This window comes from Cryptomeria japonica, chromosome 3 (assembly GCF_030272615.1).
Source record: "Cryptomeria japonica chromosome 3, Sugi_1.0, whole genome shotgun sequence".
Classification (NCBI taxonomy): Eukaryota; Viridiplantae; Streptophyta; class Pinopsida; order Cupressales; family Cupressaceae; genus Cryptomeria; species Cryptomeria japonica.
Window position 1 is genome coordinate 766451055 of NC_081407.1, and position 9719 is coordinate 766460773.

A 9719-nucleotide genomic window follows, 5' to 3' on the forward strand; every position below is an offset into this window, starting at 1 on the left:
CTGTATTAAAGATGGTTATTGAGTCCATATAAAAAGCAATCAGATACATGGATAATCAACCTTTGTATTCACTAGTTTTAGAGGAATCCTTTTCATCTACATGGTTCATCAATATGTTAAACTCTCCTATAAACATTATTTTGGTCCTTCACACTTTAAGGTTACTCCATATCACATTCCCTCCTTCACTCCTTCAGCAAAGTTTCAACTTCACCATCAATCTTAGATAATTCCACAACTTGATGACACATACTCTCCACATACAAGACGGTACACTACATAATTATCATACTAATCCATTTAGGCCTGACTCAACAAGGCTTACAAACCACTTAGGGAAATCAAACTTACCTATGGCCAGCTTCTACATCTTTGGACCAAAAAAAGGCTATGGGCATTGGGTACAACCGATTATGCAGCCCCTAAAACATCTTAGGTACAGTAAGAAATGCAACATACTTTCAGTTTTACCTTTTAACAACGGTGACTCACACTAAATTTTGCTCAAAAATACAATATTATTACTTCAGCCCATTTACATCTCAATACTGTCGGAATATTTCTTTTACCTCTTTTTCTAGAGTCTTCTTCTTTAGCTACGGTTGGCTTTTCTGGATTCACTCAAACTTCTACAAATCCTCTCACATATTTTATGATGATAGCAATCTCCTCTTTTGACTATAGCTAAACTTGTCTTCAGACAATAAACTGGCATCTTTCTCCTTTGAGTGATTTGTTTTCTCCTTGCACAATGGCCTTTTGCATATGTGGCTCCCTCACACTCAAACTTGGAAGCTCGATGACTTTTAACATGGTAATATGTTGGCATTTAACAATTATGGCAGGCTACACAAACACACATCTACTACGTTGGAACCTATTTCTTCATACGTCAAAGACTTTTCTTGGTTGTCTCAATATTCTATGGTGCAATCAGGCAATGGTAGTGACTTCAATAACATACAACTAACAGTCGTTTATTTTGTTGACTAGCGATCTTCAAATCTTTTCCTTTCTTTTGGCTTCAATGATTTCTGGATCATTTCTTTGAACAAAATAGCTTCTGTCCTTTACGAATCTTGTTGCTTTGTATCTCTTTGGCAATGATGATTTCAATCATTAATGCAATGTTGGACACTTCCCTCCAACAATCTCCTAATTGTTTCTTTGATAGCTTCAAAATCCTTTGCAATGATTGTGATTTGATAAACTTCTTTGACAACCTGCAACGCCATCTCTTTGCATGCTTCATCTTTCTCTTCTACATGTGGCTCATAAAATGTATGCAACTTCCTTATTAGCTACAATCTCTCCTGTTCAACTAGGCATTTTCTTAGTCATAGCATCCTCATGACAAAAAAACTTTAAAAGCCTTGCACTCCTATGATCCAACTTGAAAATATTGTTTATCTCATATGTCGTCCTCAAACTTTTGCGAGAGCTTCAACCCTTCTAAGAAAAAAAATATTACATTTTGTTTTCCGGACTCCTTAAGTCGTCTAACAAAGACTGAGCTTTAACTCATCCATACAAAACACAATCACGTTTAGCTCAACCACAAACACCTTCAAAGTTTCTCTGGTTTTGCTATCTCTTTTAGAACTCTATAACTACTCACTAGCAGCTCCTGCTAAAGAAGTTCAAACTAACGATATCTTTGTTCCATTTAATATTTTGCATCTTCTCATTGACAAACTAATAATCTTTCCCTTTCCATGGACAACAATCTAAACTCTATGATCTTGACTGGATCTCATTTGTCTGCAACTTCACCTATCAACGGTCTCTTAATGAACCTGCTCCAGCATAGACTTTTGCAACTATAGCTTTAGCTAGATAACTTTATGAACTTTAGCATCTAGACTCCCTTTAAGATCATTTCTACTTCGATACTAGATAATGGAATCAGGGGACCAGAACAAGAGAGAGAAATTGATATTAATCAAAATATAGCATTCCATAAATTTTGACTGGGTGAGTTATTGCTCATACATGAGACACTACTACATTTATTCTCATATCCTTTTACAACTCTAGGGAGTTAGACTCACAAGAGAGTTCAGAACAAATACAAACTCAAACATTATATAGAAAGCTTCAAGTGCATATAGTAGAAAGAGACATTTATAACTATTATTGATCATTGTTGAAGATGGCTACACATGGGCTACAATCTACATCATAACTCAAATCTGCAATAGGAATGGATAAGATTTGCAGAAACGAGACAGAAGATAAGTTACATTAATGAGAATTTTGAAATCCTCAATCTTGCAGTTGTTACAACTTGTCATAGCATTGTAATGACTATTGCCGTTTCATCAATGGTTGGGAGTACACATTCCAATAATATGCAACAGTAGTTTGAAGATGCACTCAAATGGGTTTATGCAACAGTAGTTTGAAGATGCACTCAAATCGGTTGGGAGGTCAATTTGGAAGAGATAAGACCTTTGGGATAGTAAGTGAAAAATTCTTCGGGCCTAATATGAAGAGTGATGTTGGCAGATTTGTTGCTGCTTGTAATGATGCAAGTCAAGAGGCCCATTTTTTCTTTAGAGAAACTGTGTGGCTGCATGGTATTCCAGAAACTATAGCCAAATTCATAAACCACTTTTGGAGAACTTTGTGGAAAATGTTCAATAACATATCACAATTCAATTTGAAGTGTATCATCCCCAAACTGATGGTGAAACAAAGGTGGTAAATTAAAACTTGGCCAACCAATTAAGGTGTCTAGTTGGTAACAATCCGCAACAATGGGATTTTGCGATTCCTCAAGCTGAATTTGTCTATAATTCTTCCATTATCTGAAATTGTATATGAAGCAAATCTTAAGGGAATTGTGGACAGTTGATTTTCCAATAAGACCACATAATAGTCAAGAAGCTACTATTTTTTTCTAGAAAATATTCAAGAGAATCGTCAACAAGTTCAGCACAAATTGTAGTCCCTGAATGAACAATATTAGAAAAAAAGAATGTCAAGAGAGGGAAATGGTCATGATTCATCTACGCAAGAAAATATATCCCCAAGACACCTACAACAAATTGACGCCTAAGATGATTGGGTCTTGCAATATTATAAAGAAGATAAATGACAATGCCTACTCACTGCCTACTGAATCGACTTGCTTGAGGATTTGAACATCAATCCCATTTTTAATGTTGCTGACCTTTATTCCTTTTCAACTGAAACTATGGAAAATCAAATGGAAGATGATCACAATGAGAATGATGAAAACTTTTGTAATAAGCAGTTCATAAAGAAGAAAAGGGAGCAAGTTGAATGGATATTAGATACCAAATTCATGGCAACACAATCCAGGTCATATAAGGTTTATTTTGTTAAGTGGGAAAATTTGCCTAAATTCTTACATTTAGTGGATCATTGAAGCTAATTTGATGAAGCATGGTTCCCCAACACTAGGAGGTTTAGATTTTCTCAGAAGAGGGGAGAATGATGCGGAGTATTTTCCCTAACTTCTCCTACCAACATTTTGACCGTGGAATTAAGGAAGTTTCTATTTTTGGTTTGCCTTTATTTTCTTCTTACTATTTCCGTTTTGCTGTGCTAGTTTTGGGTTTTGTCTATTTTCGGGCTGTACAATGGTTTGTGGACCAGTCAGCTACAACCAAGCTGGTTGGGAGTATTTTTTATATAATTTTTTTGTTTAAGTTTGGGTGACCTGGGTTGGGAGGAGGAATGAATGAGAAAAGAGGAGTAGTGTAGGTGTAGGGAATGGGAGTTTATTTTCTGGAAAATATTTGGGTGGATTTTCAGAGATGAACTGTTGATCAAATAAGGAATGAAGAAATGAGAAAAATAATTTGTCGTATGAGAACTATTTAACTTGAATCAATTTTTCTTCTTTTCTAGGTTAGTCCTGTTAATTGTTGTTTTTTCAAATTTAATCACCAATTTAACTAGAAATCATCTATTACTAAAATGACCCAGAAATCAAGATGCAAAAATGAACAATAATCTACTACGATAAACTAGACACTACAAATCAACATGACATATAATGTTAAAAACATATGCAATCCTACCATAAGCATCCAAACCAAGTGCCTTGATAGAAATAGAAAAGATCATTAGAAACTGAAGTAATAATATATACAACAAAACTATAAGCAAGCTAAATTGCACACAACTCAAGGCGTCGCAAAAATTAGATGCAATTTTTCATAATTTGTTATCTCCTTTTAAAAATTACTAACTTTTATCTCAATTCCAAAAGGTTACATGATGGCGTACCTTTTCCAACAAGGGACCAAAGAAAGTAAATTCCCAACTCTAAAAAACTTAAAAAACCTTCATAATCTATTTATCTTAAATTCCATTGGGATGATATTGTTTACGACAAATTATCCTCTATCAAATTGGATCAGACAGTGACATGCATATTTCTATTACATTGCCAATCAAAACAGCTTGCCAATACTACTGAAAATCCAAAGACTAAGGTAATATTTACCAATTTATAGTAGTTATAGATTTCTGATGCAATTGATATAATTTGAGATGTATCATTTTGCTTGATTAAAGGATAAATGGTTGTATCTGAATATAGGTCTTAAAATTTGATTGTACCATGCTTTAAAGCTATTCCAAACTATTCAAGTAAATTCGGAAATAGATTAGTTTCAAATTGTTGTTCATAATGTGTTCTCTCTAGGCATGAGTATTTCATAGTTGTTATAACAGTTGGGTAGATCTCATCTATTCGATCTTCTATAATTAGTATCGAGGAGACAGAAAAAAATAATGTTCCTAGTATTCTTCATATAATGGGAGGAATTGTCAAAGTTGTTAAGATAATACACTACACCTTTTGCGACATCCATATATATGTGTGAATACCTGCACAGGATATGGAACATCTTACTTGTTTAATGAATTACAAGTACAACATAACCTGAGAATTTTGCATAAAAGTATGCAGAGCTTGTAAAACATGATAAACTTATATCTACCATAGAAAACCAAAACTAGTTGATGGAACTCAAAACATCTAAAATGTAGAACTTTGACTATCTGATACTGATAATCCAGTGGGATTGATATTGCGTAGGAGGTCTGATATAGAAGATTTTAAATTGGAAGAAGCTGCGTTTCCTGTCAAAGATCTCTTGAGGTTCTCCAAGGCCCTAGCTACATCTCTCATTGAGGGTCGTTCTCTTGGCGATTCATTGGTGCATAGAAAACCAACAGTAATGAATGAAAGAAGAAATCCATTCTCTTCCATGTTTGCATTCACATCCCTTAGCAACCTACTATCAATAATTTCTGCCACTCTATCTGGAAAAGATGACCTCACCCAGTTTTGCAAATTCAGGTCTCCCATAAACATGTCATCACTTGGCCTCTTCCTTGTAACCATCTCTAATAACAGAATTCCATAACTGTAAACATCTCCCTTTATGGAAACACCCCCGCCCAATCCATACTCTGCAACCAATTTTGTTCACGCCATTCTTTAAAAACTATTAAGGGAAATGTTACTGCCAATATAAACATAATTCAAAAACATTACCTGGAGCAATATAACCAATAGATCCCTTGAGTGCAAATGTTGTTGTACTCAGTGAATATGTGGAATTTGGGGTGGCAATTAAACGGGATATGCCAAAATCAGTCACAAGGGCTGTCATGTTGGCATCCAGGAGCACATTGCTAGGTTTCAAATCACAGTGAACAATTTGCATAGGACAATCATGATGTAAATATTCCATGCCATGGGCCACATCTAAAGCAATGCTCAAACACTCGCTCAATCCAAATTTAAAAAAGACCTGATCATCTCTGTCAGGGTGCAAATGCTTTTCCAGGCTCCCATTTGATGCATATTGAAGAACCAAACCTTTCAAGCTAGGGTAGTAGAATGCACTTGTCACTCTGATGAGGTTGCGGTGTCTGATCCTCCCTAACACTCTGCATTCTGTATTAAAGCTCTTATGAGATTCTTCATTGTCTAAATTAAGAGCCTTGATGGCAACTATTTTACCATCCCTCAAAATACCTTTATAGACTGATCCAAAGTTACCCACTCCAAGCAAGTTCGACTCATCAAATCCAGATGTTGCAATGACAAGATCTTGATAAGAAATTTTTTGATAGACGAGCCTTTGAAAGAAAAGGTTTGAGGGATGCAATATTTTTCTTGAAAGTTTATGCCTCCATAGCATTCCTATAATGAAAGATACTAATATTAGAGCAATGGTTCCAACAACTGGTAAGACTATTTTTTTCATCAGTGAATGCTTTTCTTGAGTCAGCTTTGGGCATGGAGGCAATGAATAGGTTCTTGGTCCACATAGGCCAATGTTTCCACCAAACAATGTTACAACAGTTCTATTTGGAAACAGCCCTTCATCTGGAATTTGACCTGACAAATTATTGAAAGAAACATTCATGTAGTTAAGTACTTTTAGTCTTCCAAAAGACATTGGTATCGAACCTGATAAAAAGTTGGCAGAAAGATCCATTTCTTGGAGATTTTGTAATTTGGACAGTGAATCTGGTATTGGACCTTCAAAGGCATTATGAGACAGATTTAAATGCTCTAATGCTGTGCAGCCTCCTAGAGTCTTTGGAATTACCCCAGTAAGTCGATTTCTAGAGATGTCTATGGCTTGAGCCATTACAATTTTACTCATCTCTTGTGGTAAGAACCCTTGTAGGGAATTCGATGAAAGATTGAGGTAGAATTGGAGGTTTTTAAGGCTCGCAATGACTCCACGAGGTATTCTTCCTCCTAGTTTATGGTAAGAGATGTCAAGGAGCTCCAACTTCTGACAGCCTTCTAAACTGACAGGGAACTCCCCTGATAAGTTGTTATGCTGAAGATAAAGATATCTTAGTTGTTGGGGGCTACAGAGTGAATCCGGTATTTTTCCAGATAACTGGTTCTGACCAACATTTAGAAGTCCGAGATGTTGCATTTAACCTATCTCACTTGGAATGCTTCCATCTAATTTGTTCCCATTCAGATGCAATCTTTCCAACATACGCAATCTTTTAATTTCAGAAGGAATGGTGCCTCTGAAAAGGTTATGGCCTAAATCTAAGTAGGTTATATTTGTCAGATTGGCAATTTCCTGAGTTATGGTTCCGCCTATCATGTTTTCTGATAAATTCAAATGAAAGAGATTGGAAGACAGTTGGCCAATGGATGGAGGCAATACACCAGCTAGACGATTTTCTGACACTGCTATTGTTTTCAAGTGGGAGCAATTTGTGAGAGCATTCAGAAAAGCCAATGTGTTTCTGCTCGTACTAACAAGTTGATTCTGGCTTAGTTTAAGCAGGGTAAGGTGTCTCAACTTACCAATCTCCATTGGCACCATTCCACTGAGCCAGTTTTGGCTTAGTAAAAATACTTTGAGACGGGAACAATTTCCAATGGACTTCGGTATGTTTCCACTAAGCTGATTTGCCCATAAACTGAGGTATTGCAAATTGGAAAGCTTGGTACCAATGTCCCATAGAATATTTCCACTTAGCTGGTTATTAGATAAAGCTAATTCATTCAATTTTGAAAGATTTGTTAAAGAGGAAGGAATGCTGCCTGACAGGTGGTTTTCAAACATGTAAAGCGTCTGGAGGTGAGCGAGCATGCCCAGTTCTGGGGGGATGGTACCTGCGAGATTGTTTCTTGCCAATTCTAAATCAGTCAAGGCAGACAGATTTCGTAAAGACCTGGGAATAGTTCCTTCTAAGTTATTTGTATAAAGGTACAGAACCTGGAGTTTAGTGAGCATGCCCAGTTCAGGGGGAATGGAACCATGAAGACTGTTGTTTCCCAATTCTAAATCTGTCAAGGCAGACAGATTTCCCAAAGAGCTGGGAATGGTTCCTTGTAATTGATTGTCGACCAGCCAGAGCACCTGACAGCTGATTCATATAAAGAGAAAGCTCCTTTAGTTGAGGCAGGGCTCCCAATTCAGGGGGAAGGGTTCCTTGTATTTGATTGTCGTTCAGCCAGAGTACCTGCAGACGGTGAAGTTGGCCGAGTTGAGGTGGAATGAGGCCTGACAGCTGATTCATATAAAGAGAAAGCTCCTTTAGTTGAAGCAGGAGTCCCAATTCAGGGGGAATGGTACCTGTGAGATCATTTTCACTCAAATATAGTCCAACTAAGGAGGACATATTTCCTAAAGCACGGGGAATGGTGCCTGTGAGATTGTTTACTCCTAACTCAAGATACTTCAGGCTTGTGAGGCGACTCAGCTCAGGCGGAATGCTGCCACGCAGTTGATTATAAGAGAGATCCATGTCATACAAACCGCGGCAAGCGGAGAGAGTGGGCGGAAAGGTTCCTTTCAATTGATTGCGGTAAAGCCAGAGTACCTGCAGACGGGGAAGTTCACCGAGTTGAGGTGGAATGGTGCCAGCGAGGGCATTGTTGGAGAGATCTAGGGTTTGAAGAGAGGAAAGATTCCCCAGGAGAGGAAAGATGATACCTTGTAAGTTCATGCTGGATAAATTGAGGCTGAGGATAGAGTGAGAAGAGCTATTGCAGGTAACGCCAGTCCAATTGCAGAGGGGTAGAGAGGAAGTCCAGTCGCGCAGTGAAATGTTATTGTTCGAAATGGCAACTTTGAATTGCAATAGCAAATGTTGTTGTTGTTGTTGTTGAGAGATATTAATGAGAGAGTGAGGAAGAGCAGAGATTGAAAAGATGGAAAGCATGATCAAAGGGAACAACAAAAGAGGAGCCATGGTAGAACAACGTAGAACAGAGCAGAACCGGGACAAGAACAACAGGAGACACACAAGGCAATCATAAATTATAAAAGAGGAGGAACAAGTAAAAGTAGTTAATATTCTAAGTATATTATTATAAGTATAAAGTATTACATAACATTAACTAGCAATTGCACCTTGTGTGCAATGGGTATGCCGAAGAGGTATGGAAGATCAATGGGAAAATTTGATCTATTTTTTGCATATGTTTATGTAGTCTATTATGGGGTAAGGAGATAGAGATAAAGAGGAAGATATAAATAAATATAGAGATGGAGGAGATGGAGAAGGAGAGAGAGAGGTAAAGAGATAGAGGAGAGAGGGATATATATAGAGGGGTAAAATGTGTGAGAGAGAGAGAGAGAGAGAGATAAATATAGTGATATATATATGGAGAGATAATGAGATAGCTAGATAGAGTGAGATATGGAAGATGGAATTTAAAGAGTTTGAGATAGATAAACAAATAAATTTAGAAATGGATGCTTAGGAAGAGGGAGATGGAGAGAGATGTATGGATAGAGAGAGGGATACATGTCTAGAGATAGAGGGGGAGAGAGGAAAATAGAGGTAGAGATGAAGATATAGTGATAGGGGAAGAGGGAGACAAATCAAGAGAGAGTTGGAGATAAAGAGGGTGAGATGGAGCGGAAGATATATAGAGATATATAGAGGAAGAGGAAGAGGGAGATATAGATGGTGAGATAGAGTGATAGAGAGATGGAGATAAAGGAGATATAGAGAGGGGATAGGGAGAAAAAATAGAGAGAGATAGAGAGAGGGGGAGAGAATAGTGGGAGAGAGAGAGAGAGAAATATGAAGAGATGGAGGTAAATGGGAAGAGAAAGAGAGATATAGGTATATGGGAAGAGAAAGGGAGAAAGAGATAGAGATAGAAGGATAGATAGGGGATAAGGAGGGAGGGAGAGATGGGGAGAGATAGAGAGAGGGAAGGAGATAAAGGGGAG

At 37.3% G+C, this 9719-nt stretch overlaps 2 protein-coding genes across 2 annotated transcripts; both read right to left on the reverse strand.

Annotated features, from left to right (window-relative positions):
• Window positions 1-5017: 5017 nt before the first annotated feature.
• On the reverse strand, window positions 5018-6947 carry LOC131874369 (putative leucine-rich repeat receptor-like serine/threonine-protein kinase At2g24130). The gene is made up of 2 exons (XM_059217709.1): window positions 5540-6947; window positions 5018-5454 (listed from the first exon to the last, which is right to left on the reverse strand). The coding sequence occupies exons 1-2, from the start codon at window positions 6945-6947 to the stop codon at window positions 5018-5020; spliced, it is 1845 nt and encodes a 614-aa protein (XP_059073692.1).
• Window positions 6948-8481, reverse strand: LOC131874370 (LRR receptor-like serine/threonine-protein kinase GSO2). The gene is made up of 2 exons (XM_059217710.1): window positions 7893-8481; window positions 6948-7819 (listed from the first exon to the last, which is right to left on the reverse strand). The coding sequence occupies exons 1-2, from the start codon at window positions 8479-8481 to the stop codon at window positions 6948-6950; spliced, it is 1461 nt and encodes a 486-aa protein (XP_059073693.1).
• Between the last annotated feature and the right edge of the window lie 1238 nt (window positions 8482-9719).